General features: G+C 49.8%; 1 protein-coding gene across 1 annotated transcript in view; it reads right to left on the minus strand.

Annotated features, from left to right (window-relative positions):
- Window positions 1–545: 545 nt before the first annotated feature.
- Window positions 546–22,377, minus strand: part of ZNF541 (zinc finger protein 541) — a 54,209-nt gene continuing 32,377 nt past the window's right edge. Inside the window, exons 6-17 of the mRNA XM_025368407.1 lie at window positions 21,299–21,357; window positions 20,566–20,725; window positions 20,095–20,268; window positions 18,517–18,841; window positions 13,554–13,617; window positions 12,823–12,965; window positions 12,335–12,438; window positions 9,950–10,025; window positions 9,323–9,411; window positions 1,717–1,857; window positions 1,336–1,517; window positions 546–1,233 (exon numbers count right to left, since the gene is read on the minus strand). Of these exons, the coding sequence (XP_025224192.1) occupies window positions 1,080–1,233; window positions 1,336–1,517; window positions 1,717–1,857; window positions 9,323–9,411; window positions 9,950–10,025; window positions 12,335–12,438; window positions 12,823–12,965; window positions 13,554–13,617; window positions 18,517–18,841; window positions 20,095–20,268; window positions 20,566–20,725; window positions 21,299–21,357 (1,671 nt within the window). The 3' untranslated portion in view covers window positions 546–1,079. The remainder of the gene's footprint in view (window positions 1,234–1,335; window positions 1,518–1,716; window positions 1,858–9,322; window positions 9,412–9,949; window positions 10,026–12,334; window positions 12,439–12,822; window positions 12,966–13,553; window positions 13,618–18,516; window positions 18,842–20,094; window positions 20,269–20,565; window positions 20,726–21,298; window positions 21,358–22,377) is intronic.

Genomic DNA, 22,377 nt, shown 5'->3' on the forward strand with positions numbered 1-22,377 from the left:
TTAAAGTTTTTCTCACTCTTAAAAAGGGAGGCAGGGAGGGGGGTTGTTTTCTCTTCCCTGACTCCCCTGCCCCCTGCAGGTCTGGATTTTGGTTCAAGGTTATTCTCGCCTCTGCTGGAGCCCTGGTTCTGCCCCTGCCCCTGCCCCGGGTCCCTGATTCCAAGGCTGAACCCCCACAGGGACAACCAAACTCCATGATTGTTTAAATCAACACCAACTCTTATGTTACAGCCAAAAGCATTTCCAGTATCAAGACCCAAAATCACCTTGTTTGCTTATTATTACTGCTACCTTCCTGCTCCTACAAGGGAAGGTCCGTGAGGAAAGGGGCCTGTCTTACTTCACTATTCCTGGTGCACCGATTGGCAACGTCCAGTGCATTCTACAGCAGGTGCTTCGTGGATGTTTGCTGAATGAATGTCCAAATCAACATGCCTGTCTTCTCCCCAAGGCCCCCAGCCCCCAGGGCAGGCCACAGCTGACTCACCTCCTGGGGTTCCTAAGCCTTTATTGGATCAATAGGCAGGGAAGTCAAAGACAGCGGCTCAAGAACCCAATTTAATCAGATTTATGAGTTGACACGTACAAAAAACACGGAACAATGCAGAATTCATCGCAAGACTAGGGACTGAATCTGGAAGGCAGAGTCCCCGCCCTGGGGAGGGGCCCAGCATGCTGGAGATCTCAAGGTTTTTTCCCACTGATTCTCTACGTCTTGGCCTTATCTAACACATGAAACCAAACCCCACAACTGAGGCTAAGATTTAAGAGCTACCCAGAGCTAACTTTTCCCCTCCCCAAGCCTCCCTGCTCTAGAAGTGGAAGGGAAAGAAGGGGAGAGACTATGAACCTAAGGAGAGTAGAGCCTCCAGCGCCACTGGACAGGGACTGCATAGCTGTCCAACAACTGAGCTCCTCCTGCCTATCTGTGGCCAAATGCCCGCCACGTTTGCAGGCTGGTTGGCCAACGGGGGATGGGGAGGGTGGGGGGAGGCAGAGGGGTACCCCAAACACCCTGGAGAGGCCGAAGGGAGGAGGGGCAGCACCAGAGGCCCCATTCGGACTTCCTGCCATGGGAATCACCACTGCAGGGGGCCGATGTCAGCTCCCAGCTCCTCTTCCTTCAGCTGGAAGGGCTTCACCGGCCACTTCACCCTGACGATGGGCTCCACGTGGTCCTGAAGGCGGTGCCGCTTCATGTGGGCATTTCGACTCTTGATCTTGTCAAACACCCTGAGGAGTCGCCAGAGGACATGGGGTCAGAGCAAGGAGGAAGGGATCATGGGGGGCTGAGGCTGGGAGCCCTGGGGGCATCTCCAGGAGAAAGCTGGGTACCTTTCACACTCTCTGCATGGAAAAATGCCCTGGCTCTCCACACTTCCCGACGGCTCGGGGGTCCGCTTGGGGCCTGCATTTGGGCTGGAGCTGAGGATGGACTCCCTCCTATAACTCTTGGTTTTTATCTTTAACTCAGGAATTGGATGGTGGCTGGGTCTCTCCCGAGGGCTGCATGGGACCTGCAGAGGGAGCAAAAGTGACATAAGGGTGCTGACCTGTCCTGCTGTAAGAGAGGCACAGAGCTGAGGGCACGCGTGTCTCCTGCAGGGAAACCCTTCCATCAGGAGCATCCCCGCCCTCTGACCCCACCCTCCAACTCCACAGGCAGCAGGCACTGGGAGGAGAGACGAGCTCCCGACACTGCCCCGGTTCCTCTACCTTTTCCTCTGTCCTTTCCACCTCCTCCGGCTCTCTCTTGACCCTCTTTTCTAGCCCTGGGGCTCGGCCACAGTCAAACTTGATCATTTTTTTCCAGATGTAATAATACTCAACGCACTGAGCTACCGTCTTTGTCTGGATCTAGTGAAAGAAAACAAGCAGGCTGTGGCCGTGCCACGCGGGCCCTGGGAGTGTGACCTTGCCACTGGGCCGGCTGCCTCCTTTGGAAAGCCCTTTGGAAGGATCTCTTCCTTTGGCTTGGCGTCACCACTCACCACAAAGGCACAGGACCACAAAATCCTTCCTGGGGATGAGGCCGTTCAAAGTGCAGCCACACAGTAGCCACCAGTACTTAAGCCTGCACATTCTGAGCAGTCATTCCAGCCCAGGTATTCTTTCCTGAGGAAGATGCGCACAAAGGTCCCTCCAGGGACACTAACTGTGACATCATGCTAATAAATCGGAATGCCCTCTACAGGCAGAATACGACACAGACATTACAACAGCTAGGCAGAGCCTCTAAAGTCTTGGCAGGAAGTGGCCCACTCTAGAAGAAGGGGAGGTTTTGAGTGCACAGCACGAACCTACGAGATCATTTTCCCGTTCCTCCACTAAGAAAGGATCCCACTAAAAATAACTTCTGTTAAAAACAAAAGGGAAGCTGGGTTTGGTGGCTCACGCCTGTAATCCCAGCACTTTGAGAGGCTGAGGCAGGAGGACTACTTGAGGTCAGGAGTTTGAGACCAGCCTGGGCAACATAGCAAGACCCTATCTCTACAAAATATTTTAAAAATTAGCCAGTCATAGTGGTGCATGCCTGTGGTCCCAGCTACTTAAGACGCTGAGGCGAGATGACCGATTGAGCCCAGGAGTTCAAGGTTAGAGTAAGCTTTTTTTTTTTTTGAGACAGAATCTCACCCTGTCGCCCAGGCTGGAGTACAATGCCATGATCTTGGCTCACTGCAACCTCCACCTCCCGGGTCCAAGTGATTCTCCCACCTTAGCCTCCTGAGTAGCTGGGATTACAGGTACCTGCCATCATGCCCAGCTAATTTTTGTATTTTTGTAGAGACGGGGTTTCACCATGTTGGCCAGGATGGTCTTGAACTCCTGATCTCAGGTGATCTGCCTGCCTCGACCTCCCAAAGTGCTGGGATTACAGGCCTGAACCACTGCGCCCGGTCACCAGTGAGCTATGATGTGTCATGGCACTCCAGAGCGAGTATCTCTTTTTTGAGACTCCAGAGTGCAATGGCACGGACTTGGCTCACTGCAACCTCCACCTCCTGGGTTCAAGCGATTCTTCTGCCTCAGCCCCCCGAGTAGCTGGGACTACAGGTGTGCACCACCACACCCAGCTATTTTTTGTGTTTTTAGTAGAGACGGGGTTTCACCTTATTGGCCAGGCTAGTCTCGAACTCCTGACCTCGTGATCTGCCTGCCTCAGCCTCCCAAAGTGCTGGGATTACAGGCGTGAGCCACCACGCCCGGCGAGCGTCTCTTTAAAAAAAAAAAAAAAAAAAAAAGAGGCCGGGCGCGGTGGCTCAAGCCTGTAATCCCAGCACTTTGGGAGGCCGAGATGGGCGGATCACGAGGTCAGGAGATCGAGACCATCCTGGCGAACACAGTGAAACCCCGTCTCTACTAAGAAATACAAAAAATAGCCGGGCGAGATGGCGGGCGCCTGTAGTCCCAGCTACTCGGGAGGCTGAGGCCGGAGAATGGCGTGAACCCGGGAGGCGGAGCTTGCAGTGAGCTGAGATCCGGCCACTGCACTCCGGCCTGGGCGACAGAGCGAGACTCCGTCTCAAAAAAAAAAAAAAAAAAAAAAAAAAGAAAGAAAAAAAAGGAAAAGTTTAATTGCTCTAGGAAGAAAATTTTTCAGGAAATAAAACTGGTTATTGAGCTCACTCCAGAAAAGACATTCTCCACCCAAATGTTTTTCAACTTTTTAAGTATTCACAAACGAGGAGTCAAAACAGCACAAACTCTGCCTAAGAAACATCACTAAGTTTAAAAAAAAAGTTGGACTTCTGCTTCTGAACAAGATGGAGCAACAGAACCAGATTTACCCTCTTGTCCAAAACAATGAAAACAGAGTCAAAATATAAACAATGTTTGGCAAGACACCAGGCATCATCAACAAAGGGCAGTGAACCCTGACAGGAAGTAAGCTGCCACTGCTCTGGCTTATCACCTTGTGTTTCCAGGCCACCACCCAGGCAGGGGCAATTTAGACAGAACCCAGCAGGACTTAGGGAGCTGAGGTGGAGCACAGTGCCCCCGGAGACCAGGACGGTAGAGCCCACAAGACAGAGGATGGGAGAGGAAAGAGCTGCACACAGAACACTCCAGAGATGGGGAGCAAATTTCCCCCAAGGACTCAGCCAAAGACTGCCCAGCACATGCATGGGAACAGACCAGTCAAAGCTGGGTAAAGAGCTATCCAAAACAATGAGAGGGAAAAGTGCCTGCTGCTCCTACAGCGCCAGGAAGAGTGCCCGTTCCCACAGCCAGAGTGGGAAACTTCATGATTCAGGGGGCACTGGGTAGGGCAGTGACACAGTCTTGCCTCAGTAAGGAGAAATAATCAGCCTTAGAGAAGAGCTATGCTGGTCCCATCTAAAAAATCTAAAACTGAATCTAAAAGTAGCTGTGTCCCAGAACAAAACTCAAGAATATTTATAAGGCTGCAAAAATATCCAGCATCCAACAGCTAACATTCACAATGCCTGTGATCTGGTGAAAATCACCATGCACGCTAAGAAGCAGGATAACATGGCACATCAGGAGGAGAAAACCCAATCTGTCAAAGTCAACCCACCACAGACACAGATGTTAGAATGAGCAGGGAAGGACATGAAAGGTTACCATAACTATTTAATATATGTTCAAAGAGTTATGCCAGAGGACAGGCGCGGTGGCTCTCACTTGTAATCCCACCACTTTGGGAGGCCGAGGCAGGAGGATCACCAGAGGTCAGGAGTTTGAGACCACCCTGACCAACATCGGGAAACTCCATCTCTACTAAAAATACAAGAAATTTAGCCGGGTGTGGTGGTGTGCACCTGTAATCCCAGCTACTCAGGAGACTGAGGCAGAAGAATCGCTTGAACCCAAGAGGTGGAGGTTGCAGTGGGCTGAGATCATACCACTACACTCCAGACTGGGTGACAGAGCAAGACTCCGTCTCAAAAAAAAAAAAAAGAAAAATGTTATACCAGAGCTAGGTGTGATGACACACCCCTGTAGTCCCACCTACTCAAAGCTGGAGGATCACTTGAGCCCAGGAGGTCAAAGGGTACAGTGAACTATGATCAGACCCCTGTACTCCAGCTTGGGCGACAGAGTGAGATCCTAGATCTTAAAAGAAATAAGAACAAATAAAAACTTGAAAACACTGCTAAGAGAAATTAAAGATGACGCATAGAGACACAGCCTCTGTTCATGGGTCAGAAACTGAGTGTTATTAAAATGTCAACTCTCCTTGGCCAGATGCGGTGGCTCACGCTTGTAATCCCAGCACTTTGGGAGGCTGAGGTAGGTGGATCACCTGAGGTCAGGAGTTCAAAAGATCAGCCTAGCCAACATGGTGAAACTTGTCTCTACTAAAAATAAAAAAATTAGCCAGGCATGGTGGTGGGCGCCTGTAATCCCAGCTACTTGGGAGGCTGAGGTACGAGAATCGCTTGAACCTGGGAGGTGGAGGTTGCAGTGAGTGAAGATCGTGCCACTGCACTCCAGCCTGGGCAACAAGAGTGAAACTCCATCTCCAAAAAAAAAAAAAAAAAAAGTCAACTCCCTCAATTGGCCTATAGAGTCAATGCAGTACCAATCAAAATCGTAGCAGGTTTTTTTTTTTTTTTTTTTTTTGGTAAAAATGTATAAGTTACTTAGAAAGTTCATATGGTAATACATGATTTCAAGACTTATAAAGCTACAGTAGTAAAAACAGTATGGTACTACTTTTTGTCTTTTCAACAAAAAGTACAAAAGAATATCCACATGCAAAAAATGAACTTTAACTCATATTTTACACCATATACAAAAATTAACATGAAATGAATTGTAAACCTAAGTGTAAAACCTAAAACTATAAACCTTCTAGAGAAGGCCGGGCGCGGTGGCTCACACCTGTAATCCCAGCACTTTGGGAGGCCGAGGTGGGCAGATCACAAGGTCAGGAGATCAAGACCATCTTGGCTAACATGGTGAAACCCCGTCTCTACCAAAAATACAAAAAATTAGCCGGGCATGGTGGTGGCGGGCACCTGTAGTCCCAGCTACTCAGGAGGCTGAGGCAGGAGGATGGCATGAATCTGGGAGGTGGAGCTTGCAGTGAGCCGAGATCTCGCCACTGCACTCTAGCCTGGGCGACAGAGGGAGACTCTGTCTCTCTCACACACACACACAAAACTTCTAGAGAAAACAAGGGGAAAATCTTTGTGGTTGGGTTAGGCAAAGAATTCTCAGATACAACACCAAAAGCATAGTCCATAAAAGAAAAATTAATAAACGACTTCATCAAAATGACAAAATTTTTCTTTAAAAGACATTGTTAAGAGATTAAAAAGCTACAGATTGGGAGAAAACATTCCCAAAGCATGAATCTGGATAAATGACATGTATCCTGAACCGATAAAGAACTGCTACAACTTAATAATAAAAACACAGATGGCTGGGTGCAGTGGCTCACGCCTGTAATCCCAGCACTTTGGGAGGCTGATGTGGGTAGATCACCTGAGGTCAGGAGTTCAAGACCAGCCTGGCCAACACAGCAAAACCCCGTCCTTACTAAAAATACAAAAATTAGCCAGGCGTGGTAGTGGGCACCTGTGATCCCAGCTACTCAGGAGGCTGAGGCAGGAGCATCGCTTGAACCTGGGAGGCAGAGGTTGCAGTGAGCGTGGATTGTGCCACTGCACTCCAGCCTGGGCGACAGAGTAAGTACTCCATCTCAAAAACAAAAACAAAAAACAAAACAAAACACAGACATCCCAATAAAAACATATGCAAGAGATATGAACAGACACCTCACCAAAGAAGGCATACAGACAGTAAACAGGCCCATGAAAAGATGCTCAGCATTGTCAGTCATGAAGGAAACACCACGCGATGCCACCACACTGTCATGAGAATGGCTGGAATTAAAAGGACTGGCCCTACCCAGGGCTAGCGAGGTGGTGGAGCAACTAGACATCTCATTTCCTGCCGGTAGAAATGTGAAATGATACAACCACTTCGGAAAATTGTTTGGCGGTTTATTAAAAAGTTAAGCGTACACCTACTAAGTCATTCCATTCCTGGTATTTACTCCTCTAGAAAACAAAGTACATGTCAATACCAAGACTTGTACCTGAATGTTCATAACAAATTCATTTATAGTCACCCCAAACTGGAAGCCACTCAAATGTCCACCAACAGGCAAATGATTACACAAACCGTGGTACGTCCATCCAGCGGAATACTATTCAGCAGTGAAAAGGGGAGATCTATCAATACGTGGAACATGGATGAACTCAAAATCATGATGCTGAGTGCGAGAAGCTGGACCAAGCAGAGTTCATACTGTGTGACTACTCCATGTATAGCAAACTCTAGGAAATGAAAACGAACTTACAGTGCCCTGGCAGATCAGTGCTGACTGAGGACAGGGGGTGCAATGGGGAGTGATTACTATGGGGCAGGAGGAGATTCAGGGCTGAGGGACATGCTCTTTATGTTGACTGTGGTGATGGTTTCCCAGGTGTAGTATCAATATGTCAAAACTTAGCAAATCTTATTATACTTCAATTATGTGCAATTTTGTGTACATCCAAGTTTTTTGGTTTTTTTTTTTTTTGAACAGAAAATAAGCAGCAGGACATTATATGTAGTGAGATCTTATCCTTTGGGTTTTTTTGGGGGGACAGTCTCATTTTGTCACCCAGGCTGGAGTGCAGTGGCGCAATCTTGCCTCATTGCAGCCTTCACCTCCCAGGCTCAAGCAATCCTCCCACCTCAGCCTCCCGAGTAGCTGGGACTACAGGCACGCAGCACCAAGCTAAGCTAGTATTTAACTTTTTTGTAGAGATAAGGTCTCACTATATTGCCCAGGCTGATCTTGAACTCCTAGGCTCAAGCAGTCCTCCCACCTTGACCTCCCAAAGTGCTAGGATTACAGGCATGAGCCACTGCACCTGACCTCATCCTTTTTTTCTTTTTTTGACATGGAGTTTCACTCTTGTTGCCCAGGCTGGAGTGCAATAGTTGGATCTTGGCTCACCGCAACCTCCGCCTCCCAGGTTCAAGCAGTTCTCCTGCTTCAGCCTCCCGAGTAGCTGGGATTACAGGCATGTACCACCACGCCCGGCTAATTTTGTATTTTTAGTAGAGATGGGGTTTCTCCATGTTGGTCAGGCTGGTCTGGAACTCCCAACCTCAGGTGATCCACCTACCTCGACCTCCCAAAGTGCTGGGATTACAGGTGTAAACCACCACACCTGGCCCTTTTTTTTTTTTTTTTTTTGAGACAGAGTCTTACTCTGTCACCCAGGCTGGAGTGCAGTGGCACAATCCCCACTCACTGCAACCTCTGCCTCACGGGTTCAAATGATTCTCATGCCTCAGCCTGCCATCTAGTTGGGATTACTCACCACCATGCCCGGCTAATTTTTGTATTTTGAGTAGACGGGGTTTCACCACGTTGGCCAGGCTGGTCTGGAACTCCTGACCTCAAGTGATCCTCCCGCCTTGGCCTCCCAAAGTGCTGGGATTACAGGCATAAGCCACCATGGATGGCCCTTATCTTTTTAAAAGTATATGCATACCGGCCGGGCGCGGTGGCTCAAGCCTGTAATCCCAGCACTTTGGGAGGCCGAGATGGGCGGATCACGAGGTCAGGAGATCGAGACCATCCTGGCTAACACGGTGAAACCCCGTCTCTACTAAGAAATACAAAAAATAGCCGGGCGAGGTGGCAGCGCCTGTAGTCCCAGCTACTCGGGAGGCTGAGGCCAGAGAATGGCGTGAACCCGGGAGGCGGAGCTTGCAGTGAGCTGAGATCCGGCCACTGCACTCCAGCCTGGGCGACAGCGTGAGACTCCGTCTCAAAAAAAAAAAAAAAGTATATGCATACCTGTATATATAAAATTTGTACAGACAGAAACGCCTGTTGCTTGTGGAATACGTAACAGAGGTCACCAATCAGAAGCAGGACTGTGAGGAGGGGCATGGAAGACTGTTGTGTGCAGGTGATGCAGGTCTCTACCATTTGGAGCTGTTCACGAGGATGGCTTTTTGACACTGTAAACTGTCTACACTGGGCGGGGGGAGGGATTGCATTGGGAGTTATACCTGATGTAAATGACGAGTTGATGGGTGCAGCACACCAACAAGGCACAAGTATACATATGTAACAAACCTGCACGTTATGCACATGTACCCTACAACTTACAGTGTAATAATAATAATAAATAAATTAAAAAAAAAAAAAAAACTGTCTACACTAAGAGTGCTGCCACAGGCAGGTGAGGGTGGGGCCCTCCGACCCCGACCAGCCCTGCAGCTCGAGCTTGTCTCAGCTGTGTGAGGCAAGGCCTTGGACACCAGCCCACATTCACTTTACCGTCTTGTGTATCAAGTAGAAGTCCTTCTTGTGGGCATAGAACGCCTTCTTAAAAAGCCTCTTCTCTATAGGGGTCCAGACGTCTGAACCTATCAAAGAACACAGCCAACAGGGGGAAGGCCATTTGTCCTGGGACCACAGCCATGGCTGAAATGCAGACCACCTTCCCTTTTATAGCTGCCATTACTGAGCACCAATTATGTGCCAGACTCATAAAATAAACTCCGAGTCTCCAGAAGGGAGGGACCACTACTAGCCCCACTTAACAGATGTGGCAACTGAGGCTTCAGTCGCTTCCTAAGGGCAGGTGGGGGCCCTGGCAGCCTGTCTCCAGGGCTGATGGATTCAACCACTGAACCTAAGCCCATCTCCCCTCCCGCTGGCCAGGATCATTCCCTTTGTGGCTGGGCAGAGTCTGTAAGGAAACCACTGGGAAAGGGTGAAGCAGGATCCCACTAGCAGAGTGTGGGGCCCACTGAGTCATCCTGATAAGGACAGGCCCTCCTGAAAGGCAGGCAAAGGCCCCGAAGAGAACTCCAGGAGGCAGAGGCAGAGCTTGCAACAGAACTGGCCGATTCATAGGGGTCTCAGCTGGGCCAAACCAGCCCGGCAGCCTTTCCCTGTCACCTGTGTAGCGATAGTCAGTGAGCAGGTGTGTCGGTGGCTTGTGGGGCCCTCGGAGCAGGAGAGTCTCCAGGGCGACCTGGAACAAGAGGAACGGCAGGCTGCCCAGGACCACGTGGGGGAAGAGGACCACCGGCATCCTCCCATTCATCTGAAAAACACTTGTGGCTGTCCCAAAAGTCACTGCCTGTCCCAGGGTTATTCAAAGTAGCCCGGGATGGGCCACCAGCCTGTAACTGTCTGTGGGCACATCAACTATGACACCAGGCACACCACCGAATGCAGCTGAAGTTATTTTTTCACAGCAGGCCTATCTTGATGAAGGAGACTGTGTGTAGATTTATTCTGGCACAAGCTCCTTAGGGAATGGCACTTTGAGGAATATGACCCTTGTCTAGGTCCCCATTTTTATTTTCTTCATAGCACTAGTCAATAGCTAACAATTGAAAACATTTTTATTTTATTTTATTTTATTTTATTTTATTTTATTTTATTTATTTTATTTTTGAGACGGAGTCTCACTGTCGCCCAGGCTGGAGTGCAGTGGCCGGATCTCAGCTCACTGCAAGCTCCGCCTCCCGGGTTCACGCCATTCTCCTGCCTCAGCCTCCCAAGTAGCTGGGACTACAGGCGCCCGCCACCTCGCCCGGCTAGTTTTTTGTATTTTTTTAGTAGAGACGGGGTTTTACCGTGTTAGCCAGGATGGTCTCGATCTCCCGACCTCGTGATCCGCCCGTCTCGGCCTCCCAAAGTGCTGGGATTACAGGCTTGAGCCACCGCGCCCGGCCAACATTTTATTTTATTTTTAAAGACGAGGTCTCACTATGTTGTCCAGGCTGAGCTCCAATTCCTGGGCTCCTTCAGTCTCTGCCTCCCAAGTAGCCAGGAATACAGGTGGGTACCACTGTACCCAGCTGGCTAACAATTTTCCTTTTTTTGGGACAGAGTCTTGCTCTGTCACCCAGGCTGGAGTGCAGTGGCATGATCTTGGCTTACTGTAGCCTCCACCTCCCAGTTCAAGCGATTCTCCTGCCTCCGCCTCCCAAGTAGCTGGGACTACAGGCATCTGCCATCACTCCCTGCTAATTTTTTTTTTTCTGTATTTTTAGTAGGGACAGGATTTTACCATGTTAGCCAGGCTGGTCTCGAACTCACGACCTCAGGTGATCCGCCTGCCTTAGCCTCCCAAAGTGCTGGGATTACAGGTGTAAGCCATGTGCCCAGCCTAGCTAACAATTTTTAAAAATAAATTTCCTTTTGACTTTCCTAAAATGTAAGCCCCCTGGGGCAGGGATTTTATGTCGATCACTAGTGTAAGCCATCATTGCAGGGTTTGCATAATTTGTGAGGCCCATTGCAAAATGAAGATGCAGGGCTCCTTGTTTAAAAAGCATTAAGAATTTCTGTTTGTTTTTTTTTCTTTTTTGAGACGGAGTCTCACTTTGTTGCCCAGGCTGGAGTGCAGTGGTGCAATCTTGGCTCACTGCAACCTCCACCTCCCAGGTTCAAGCAATTCTTCTGCCTCAGCTTCCCAAATAGCTGGGATTACAGGCGCCCACCACCGTGCCTGGCTAATTTTTGTATTTTTAGTAGAGATGGGGTTTTACCATGTTGTCCAGGCTGGTCTTGAACTCCTGAGCTCAGGTGATCCACCCATCTCGGCCTCCCAAAGTGCTGGGATTACAGGCGTGAGCCACCGCGCCTGGCCAAGAATTTCAACACAGAGACAGCAGAGCATTAAACCAAGCATGGAGTCCCTCAGCTGTCCCTGGCCCCAGTGCCTACAGTACAGGCAACCAGCAGGTACCCAATAAATAGGTACTGCCACTATGCTGAGGACCTGCTATATGCCAGACACTGCCTCTCAGCTTGGTGAAAAGCAAGACCACGGCATGACTCTTAGATCCTGAACACAGGCAATATGGCTCTTCCTCTCCCACTCCTCACAGTAAGACTTTTAATTTACTTTCTAACACCCAGAATTGTGAGGCGGACGGTCCTTGGAGTAGGTAGAGGCATTTATGTTGCATCAGAGGTTTGTATATATGAGTTTTCAATTGAAAGCTAAAACTCAAGGAATGAAGTAGATGAATGCAGGGCCTGAGCTGGGTCTTTGGGGCTTTCTTTCTCCAGTGCCCCCTGAGATCTCAGAGGAAACACTGTGCTTGGTTGTTGCCCCAGACAATTAGCTACGAATTGGGCCCATGTCTTAGCATTCCCCTACAGTCTGTGTACAAGGACCACTGCAATCTCAAAGCCGCTGTGGAGAAGGATGGGCGGCCTTCTTCCAACTTCCATCCGCTCTGAACCCCGAAGCAGACACATGTCACATGCACCTAGAACCCTGGGTCCCAGGAAAGCAGGGAGGGTCCCCTTGCTGTGCCTCACCTGAACGTTGCCCTGAGCCTCGTGCAGGCAGTGCAGAGCGAGCTCCAGGTTGGTGCCCCCTCCTGGCATCACGCTGGAGCACGCCACGTTGCAGAGCTCAGTCACTGTTTCCAAGAAGGACATGAGGAAGAGGAGGCACACAGGAGTCATCAGCTGCTAGGGAGGAACCCTTCCCGAGAGACAGCAGAGAGGGGCGCCTTCCCCTTCTCTCTCCTGCATCTCAGGGAGGGACAAGGAGGAAGAGGAGAACCCTGTCCCCAACACCCGCTCTGTATGGCCTGACCAGCCACCATATGACAAAAGAGGTAGGGGAGGGAGAATGCAGCAGGGAAGAAGCAACACTGGCCAAGGGCCAGCTCCCTCCCACGCCCAGGGCACACTGCTTCTTGGATCCAGTGGTCAGGAGTTCTAGACCCAGGAGGAAAAACACCCTGGAAATGGAGGGGAAAGAAGGGCCCTTAGGAATTTAGCCCCAAAGCCTCAGCCACCTCTATCCTGTGTCTCTGGGTTGATCATCATATCTCCCCATGGCTTCCAGACCAGAGAAGCTACATGCTCGTCAATTCCAGCCAGGGATCTTTCCTGAAGTTCTGGGATCTCTGCCTGAAACCGGCTTCCTATATTGATATGTCTGAAACGAGGCCACACACACAGGTAAGGGAGACGTACAAACATGACTGAGATGGGAAGTGAAATGGAGACACTGTGTGCCCTGCTCTTGGGCTACAGCCTGCTCTGTGGAAACCCTCTGCTGTCTCAGGTGCATCAGGTACATGCTGTCCCCGACAGACGCACACAGGCATTTCAGAAACTTCTGCAGGGACACTTCTTCCCTTCCTCTGTTTTCCTTCATTGTCACATTTCTCTCTCAGGGTCAAGGCAGTGGAGGTACAAGCTGACACCCGGCATGTGTCTACGTCCACACCACAGCCATCCAGCCACATCCCTCAGGCACACTGGAGTCCCGCTCTGTGCCGTCACCAATTCTACCTGGAACCCCAAGGGTTCCAGGTATATATATATATATAAACAATTTCTAGAAGGAATAATTTTGGGGGATCTTCCTACATATACTTGGAAAAATCGACCGCTTCATGCCTAGGGAGCCTATGTGAGTAAACCTGAACCCCCCGCCATGGGAAGAAGGAACGCTTGGGAAAAGTGACACTAGAACTCAAGGTGGGGTAAAAGCAGCTTCACTGGGAAGGACCCAACTTACGGCTCAATGCTGATCTTGGTGTCATCCTTCACCACACAGATGCCAAAAGACCCATCCACTTGATCTAGAAAACACAGAGTGAAAAGGCTCAAAAAGACAGACAGCAGGTAACCCACAGGGTCCTTTGCCTGCCTGTGTGGATGCAGCTGAAAGCAGGCTCTTGAAGATCTCGTGGGTTGGCCGGGCGCGGTGGCTCACGCCCGTAATCCCAGCACTTTGGGAGGCCGAGGTGGGTGGATCACGAGGTCAGGAGATTGAGACCATCCTGGCTAACACACAGTGAAACCCCGTCTCTACTAAAAATACAAAAAAATTAGCCAGGCATGGTGGCGGGCGCCTGTAGTCCCAGCTACTCAGGAGGCTGAGACAGGAGAATGGTGTGAACCCAGGAGGCGGAGCTTGTGGTGAACCAAGATGGCACCACTGCACTCCAGCCTGGGCGACACAGCGAGACTCCATCTCAAAAAAAAAAAAAAAATCCCATGGGAGAGGGCAGCACTTCAGAAAAGGTAGAGAGGAAGGAACTCAGCAAACAAATTAACTCATGACAAGTATACGTATATATAAAAACAGCACACTAAAGTCTCTGGAAATTGTCCTAAGGTCATTCAGCACTTGGAGAAATATTATTTAAAAAAATCAACTAGACCGGGTGCAGTGGGTCATGCCTGTAATCCCAGCACTTTGGGACACTGAGGTGGGCAGATCACTTGAGGTCAGGAGTTCAAGACTAGCCTAGCTAACGTGGCAAACCCCATCTCTACTAAGAATACAAAAACTAGCTGGGCGTGGTGGCAGGTGCCTGTAATCCCAGCTACTTGGGAGGCTGAGGCAGGAGAATCACTTGAAGCTGGGAGGCGGAGATTGCAGTGAGCCGAGATTGCACCACTGTGCTCCAGTCTGGGTAACAGAGTGAGATTCCATCTCAAAAAAAAAAAAAAAAAAAAATCAACTGAATATTGCTAAGAACAAGAGGCTGTTGCATCTGAGCTGTGACCTGATCCCTTACCCAGCCAGCTCCCAGCTCCAAGGGTTCTACTCCAGGTAGGTGCAGCCCAGACAGGGTCTGCCTCTCCTGTCGGATCCCATGCTTAAAGAATTAAAGGAAGGTATAATGACAAGTTTTCATCATAGACGGAATATCATTAAGAGATAGAAATTATTAAAAAGAGAGAACCAAATGGGAATTCTGGGGTTAGAAAGTAAAATATTGGCAAGTGAAGCTGTTGAGGAAAAAAAATAACCAAAATGAGGCTCAATAGGTTTGAGTCGACAGGAAGAAAATAATCTGTAAACTTGAAGACAGATCAAGAGAGACTATGGAATCTGAAGAAAAAAGAGAAAAAGAATAAAGAGAAATAGAGCCTCAGAGAAATGTGGGGTACCATTAAGTACAGCAACTACATGTAACAAGAGTACCAGATGGAAAGGAGAAAGAGACAGAAAGAAATATCTAAAGAAACAGGCCTGGCGTGGTAGCTCACAAATGTAATCCCAGCACTTTGGGAGGCTGAGGCGGGTGGATCACCTGATGTCAGGAGTTCAAGACCAGCCTGGCCAACATAAGAAAACCCCGTCTCTACTAAAAATACAAAAATTAGCCTGGTGGTGGTGCACCCCTGTAATCCCAGCTACTCAGGAGGCTGAAGTGGGAGGCTAACTTAGGAGTTAGAGGCTGCAGTGAGCCAAGATCAGGCCACTGCACTCCAACCCGGGCGGCAGAGCAAGACTCTGTCTCAAAAAAAAAAACCCCTCCAAACCACCCCCCAAAAACAAAACAAAAAAAAAACTTAAAAGCTACAGTAATCAAGACAGTGTGATACTGGCATAAGGATAAGTATACAGATCAATGCAATAGAATTGAACACCCAGAAAAAAACCCACGTTTGTGGTCAATTGATTTCTAACACTGAACTGTGTTGAGTCAATTCAATGGGAAGTCTTCAAAAAATGCTGCTGGAAGAACTGGATATACACATGCAAAAAAATGAATTTGGACCTTTACCTCATGTAATATATATATATATACACGTTATCTTAAAATTGATTACAGACCTAAACCTAAGAGTCAAAATTACAAAACTCTTTTTTTTTTTTTTCCTGTTGCCCAGGCTGGAGTGCAGTGGTGCCACCTTTGCTCACTGCATAACATAAATCCACACAAAAACCTGTACGTAGGGCTGGGTGTGGTGGCTCAGGCCTATAATCCCAGTAGTTTGGAAAGTCAATGCAGGAGGATTGTTTCACCCCAGAGATTTTTTTTTTTTTTTTTTTTTTTGAGACGGGGTCTCGCTCTGTCGCCCAGGCTGGAGTGCAGTGGCCGGATCTTGGCTCACTGCAAGCTCTGCCTCCTGGGTTTACGCCATTCTCCTGCCTCAGCCTCCCGAGTAGCTGGGACTACAGGCGACCGCCACCTCGCCCGGCTAGTTTTTTTGTATTTTTTTAGTAGAGATGGGGTTTCACCGTGTTAGCCAGGATAGTCTCCATCTCCTGACCTTGTGATCTGCCCGTCTTGGCCTCCCAAAGTGCTGGGATTACAGGCTTGAGCCACCGAGCCCGGCCTTTTTTTTTTTTTTGAGACCAAGTTTCACTCTTTTGCCCAGGCTGAAGTGAAATGGCACGGTCTCGGCTCACTGCATCCTCCGCTGCCGAGACCAGCTCGGTCCGGGAGACCCTAACCTAGCGGCGCTAGAGGAATTAAAGACACACACAGAAATATAGAGGTGTGGAGAGGGAAATCAGGGGTCTCACAGCCTTCAGAGCTGAGAGCCCTGAACAGAGATTTACCCATATATTTATTGACAGCAAGCCAGTGATAAGCATTGTTTCTATGGATTATAGATTAACTAAAAGTATTCCTTACTGGAAACAAAGGGATGGGCCGAAATAAAGGGATGGGTCTGGCTAGTCATCTGCTGCAGGTGCATGTCCTTAAGGCACAGATCACTCATGCTATTGTTTGTGGTTTAAGAATGCCTTTAAGTGGTTTTCCGCCCTGGGTGGGCCAGGTGTTCCTTGCCCTCTTTCCGGTAAACCCACAACCTTCCAGTGTGGGCGTCAGGCCATCATGAACATGTCACAGTGCTGCAGAGATTTTGTTTATAGCCAGTTTTGGGGTCAGTTTATGGCCAGATTTTTGGGGGCCTGTTCCCAACATTCCGCCCTGAGTTCAAGCGATTCTCCTGCCTCCTGAGTAGCCGGGATTATAGGCACCCGCCACCATGCTCAGCTAATTTTTATATTTTCAGTAGAGACGAGGTTTCACCATGTTGGCCAGCCTGGTCTCAAACTCCTGATCTTAGGTGATCCACCCGCCCCAGCCTCCCGAAGTGCTAGGATTACAGGCATGAGCCACCATGCCTGGCCCACCCCAGAGTTTGAGACCGGTCTGGGCAACATGGCAAGACCCACCTCCCTACATAAAAACAATTACAAAAAATTAGCTGGGCACGGGGGCACACGCCTGTAGGCCCAGCTACTCTGGAGGCCGAAGCAGAAGGATCAGTTGAGCCCAGGAGGTTGAAGCTGCAGTGAGCTGTGATCACACCACTGCATTCCAGCCTGGGGAGGCCCTGTCTCCCAAAAAAACCCAAAAAATTTCTACATGAATGTTTATGGCAGCATTATTCATAATAGCCCAAAGTGGAAACAACCCAAATGTCCATCAACTGATGAATAAATAAAATGGGGCCCATCTGTACAAGGGAAAAATGTTCAGCCATAAAAAGGAATTGAGCACTGATATGCACTACAATATGAAGGGACTCTGAAAACACGCCAAGTGAAATAAACTAGACACAAAAGGCTGCATATTGTATGATTCTACTTACATGAAATGTCCCAAATAGGCAAATCCAAAGAGAGAAGGCAGATGAGTGGGTGCCTAGGCTGGGGGAAGAAGGGACTGTGGGGATACGGGCGGAGTCACTGCTAATGAGCTCCGGCTTCTTCTGAGGATGCGAAGCGTGCTCTAAAATTAGACTGTGTGATGGGTGCACGGCCTTGTGAATATCCTAAAAAACACTGCATACTCTAAATGGGTGATTTGCATGGCATGTGTAGTATAGCTCAATAAAGCTGTTAGGAAAATTACATAGGCCAGGCCAGGCCAGGCGCAGTGGCTCACGCCTGTAATCCCAGCACTTTGGGAGGCTGAGGAGGGTAGATTACTGGAGGTCAGGAGTTCGAGACCAGCCTGGTAACATGGTGAAACCCCATCTGTACTAAAAATACAAAAATTACCCAGGCATCATGGCACATGCCTGTAGTCCCAGCTACTTGGGAGGCTGAGGCAGGAATTGCTTGAACCTGGGAGTTGGAAGTTGCAGTGAGCCAAGATTGCACCACTGCACTCTAGCCTGGGTGACAGAGTGATACTCTGTCTCAAAAAAAAAAAAAAAGGAAATGACACAGGCTAGACAGGGTGGCTCACACATTTAATGCCAGTACTTTGGGAGGTCAAGACAACAAAACCACATGAGTCCAGGAACTCGAGACCAGCCTGGACAGCATAGCAAGATCCCATCTCTACGAAAGCTAAAACATTGGCCAGGTGTGGTGATGTGCATCTGTAGTCCCAACTATTTGGGAGTCTGAGGCTGGAGGATCGCTTGAGACCAGGAGATCGAGGCTGCAGTGAGCTGTGATCGAGCCACTGCACTCCAGCCTGGGTGACAGAGCAAGACCCTGCCTCAAAAAAGAAAATGATAATGACACAGAAGCGCAGGAGGAAGCACGGTAAGATAAATGGCCTCTATGTTTTCTTTCGGGCTGTAAAATTCTATGCACTAGAAGGCACTTAGCTTAGTTCTGGGGCACATCTGAATAGCAAAGGAACCCTCAGACTAGGTACACCCAGGCAGGAGACAATCACTGAACCCAATGCTACAAGGGAGAGTGGCCATGATCCTCAGGCGATCCACCCTGGGATCACAGAGTGAGTGCCCCAGCCTCACTCACTCACCGAGCATGGAGCTGATGAGCTGGTCAGGGCTGGCCTGAGTGGATGTGGAACAGAGGGTGTTGAAGTACACTCCAGAGCCCTCCCGGATGGGACTGAGCATTGGGGGCGGTGTGTAGGGGGAGCACTGGAATAAGCCCTTCAGGAGGCGGTCCACCAGGAACATGGGCGACCGCAGGCGACTCTGGTGGCATCCTGCAGGGCCGGGCTCCCCAGCCGTGGAGGGTGGAGGAGGGATGAACAGCCCCTTGGGTGGGGGCCGCTTCTTCCGCTTTCTCTGCTGGCTGCTCTCCTTGCTGTCTCGCTCCTCCCCGTCTTTCTCTTGTTCCTGAAGAAGTTTAGAACCACAGGTGGTCACCTGAAGCCGCCTACTGCACCGCTCCATCTCCAGGATGGAAAGAAAGCAGGAAAAAGAGACTGGCCAGAGACAGGAAACTAGGACATGTATGCCCAGCGAAGGAGGCTGGCCACGCCTGGGCTACACCTGAGGTACAGAGCCTGGTGATGATACGGCTGCAGCCTTCTCCCGCACCCACTGCCCCAGGAGAGCCCCTGACTCTGTGTGAGAATGGCCTCAATCATTAAGACGACTGGCCCTTAAAAAGAGAGAGATCCCCAGAGATACAGTGTGACAGTGACAAGAAAGAAATGTAGCTCCACCCAAATGACAAGCACCCAAAAGACCCAGCCACTGACTCAGGGGACCTTCAGGTCCATGGACTCTGTCCTGGAGTCCAGCAGGAGCTTCTCCAGTAGGGGGTCCTCCAGTACAGGCTGCAGAGACAAGCCCTATGAGACTGATCACTCGTAACTCACCACGCTCTCTCTCGCCTCCACAAAATCTCCTCTCCGCTCTGCCAGCCCTGCTCCTCCTCATCCTTCAGGTCTCAGCTCCCATACCTCCTCCAGGAAGCCCTCCCTTACCTCCTCAGGCTGGGTAGGAGCCGCCTGGGAACTCCCTGGGCTCCCTCTGCTCCCAGCTCTGCCCACTCTGGGTTGTCACTGTCTGGGGACAGGCCTGTCTCCTCCACTGGACTGGGAGCCCCGGGAGGCAGGGCCCAGGCTACTGTGGTCACCTCTGTGTCCCCAGCACCACCCAGCACAGGGTCCGGCACAGAGGGGCTCAGTCAATGGTGAATGACTGAACTAACATGCAAACCAGTTTCTTCCGGATCATGATTTTTTTTTTTTTTCGAGATACAGTCTCACTCTGTTACCCAGGTTAGAGTGCAGTGGTGTGATCTCAGCTCACTGCAACCTCTGCTTCCCGGGTTCAAGTGATTCTCAGGCCTCAGCCTCCTGAGTAGCTGGGTTTACAGGAGCCTGCCACTATGCCCAGCTAATTTTTTTGTATTTTTAGTAGAGATGGGGTTTCACCATGTTGCCCAGGCTGGTCTCGAATTCCTGAGCTCAGGCAATCCACCCGCCTCAGCCTCCCAAAGTGCTGGGATTACAGGCATGAGCCACCACGCCCAGCCTGGAGTCAAAGATTTTCTGTGGTATCTGGTTTGGGTTTTTCCTACGGCTTCCCCCAGCAGCTGGGGGCAGTGGCAGGAAGGAGGCAGACCGACAAGCACCCACCATGGCCATGCTCCCTACGTGTCGGGTCACTGGAACCACGGGGATCGAATGGGGGACCACCAAAGGGGCTGCAGCTGTGGAGTCCAAGGGCTTCTTGGCTCCTGGGGGACTATGCCTGTCCCCTTCTGGCCTCAGCACCTGTCTTAGCGGCTTGCAAAACTCTGTGCCAAACACCTAAACACAGAAGAGAAGAGATGGCTCTTTAAGAGATAACATAAGTGGGGAAAGAAAGAGCTGCTTCAGCAAAAAAAGCTGTCATAGAAAACAGCAGTGAGTCTGTGGCACGGACTAAGCTGCAGAGCTGCTGCAGCCCATAGCGACGGCCTGCCCCTGGAGAGCCACACAGCCCAACTCCAGCCCCCAACCCAGAATGACGTCCCCATCCTGAGATAAGTGACACCAGTCTCGTTTACTCCCCACAGGCCTGCCAGAAACCCAGTAACCACAAAGCCACTGGTCGTCCCCCTTCACCTGCGGTTCCTGCTTCCCTCGAGGTGACGGCCACTGGTCGCTGTGAAAACACATGTGGCTGCTCAGTCCTTTCTCCGTATAAAACATCTGGCTGCAGTTCTTGCAGATGAAAGTGCTCCTGGGCTCCGTCCAGTCTGTGGAACCGCCATTTTGCTGGTTGCTGTAGGTAGACATGGCAGGAAAGAAGGGTGGGAGATTGAGACTCCATCCTTGATCACTGATTCTTTGTTTTTTTTTTATCTTTTTTGTCTATACCTCCAATCCACTGACTACTCTTTTTTTTTTTTTTTTTTTTTTGGAGATGGAGTCTCACTCTGTTGCCCAGGCTGGAGTGCAGTGGCACTATCTCGGCTCACTGTAACCTCTGCTTCTTGGGTTCAAGTGATTTTTGTGCCTCAGCCTCCCAAGTAGCTAAGATTACAGGCGTGTGCCACTATACATGGCTAATTTTTGTATTTCTAGTAGAGACAGAGTTTCACCACGTTGGCCAGGCTGGTCTCAAATTACTGACCTCAAATGATCCCCCTTCCTCGGCCTCCTGAAGTGCTGGGATTACAGGCATGAGCCACCGTGCCCAGCCTGACTACTCTTGATAAACCCTAAAAAATGGAGGCTGTACCCTAATCCCATTAGGACTGAAAGCATCCTCCCCACTCACTTGTCCAGGGCCAGCACAGGAAGGCCAGAGGACTCCTGTCGGGGTGCATGCAGGATTGGGGGCTTCTTAACTTACCCTCCGCCTGCCACGTTCTCTTCCTTCACTGGATGGGGGAGCCTGTAGATGTTTCCACCCTGAAGATGAAAATGCATCTGAACCAACACATCCAAAATGAAGAGGCAAGAAGAGCTCAAATTACAGACTTTCAGAAGAAAACATCGGAGTAAATCTTCATGACCTTGGATTAGACAGTAGTTTCTTAGATAAGACACCGAAGCAAAACAGACAAATTAGACATCATCAAAATGTAAAACTTTTAGCCAGGCATGGTGGCTCATGCCTGTGATCCCAGGACTTTGGGAGGCCGAGGTGGGAGGATTGCTTCAGCCCAGGAGTTTAGGACCAGCCTGGGCAACATGGCGAAACCCCACCTTTACAAAAAATACAAAAATTGGCCTGGCATACTGGCGTGGGCCTGAGGTCCCAGCAACTCAGGAGGCTGAGGTGGGAAAATCACTTGAGCCCAGGAGTTCAAGGTTGCAGTGAGCCATGATCACACAACTTCACTCCAGCCTGAGTGACAGAGTGAGACCCTGTCTCAAAAAAAATAAAAATAAAAACTTTTGTCCTGCTGGGCACAGTGGCTCACACCTGTAATCCCAGCACTTTGGGAGGCCGAGACGGGCGGATCATGAGGTCAGGAGATCGAGACTATCCTGGCTAACACAGTGAAACCTCGTCTCTACTAAAAATACAAAAATTAGCCGGGCGTGGTGGCGGGCGCCTGTAGTCCCAGCTACTCGGGAGGCTGAGACAGGAGAATGGCGTGAACCCGGGAGGCGGAGCTTGCAGTGAGTGGAGATCGCGCCACTGCACTCCAGCTTGGGCGACAGAGCGAGACTCCGTCTCAAAAAAAAAAAAAAAACTTTTGTCCTGCAAATGGTATCATAAATAAGGTGAAAAGACACACCACAAATGAGAGAATATTTGCAAGTCATGTGTCAGATAAGGATCTTGCATCCAGAATATATAGAGAACTCAAAAAATAGTAATTTGATTTTAAAAAATAAGCAAAGGACCTAAACAGACATTTCTTCTAGAAAGATACACAGATGGCCAATAAGCACATAGAAAGGAGTGCAACATCAGCAGTC

This window comes from Theropithecus gelada, chromosome 19, assembly GCF_003255815.1.
Source record: "Theropithecus gelada isolate Dixy chromosome 19, Tgel_1.0, whole genome shotgun sequence".
Lineage (NCBI taxonomy): Eukaryota > Metazoa > Chordata > Mammalia > Primates > Cercopithecidae > Theropithecus > Theropithecus gelada.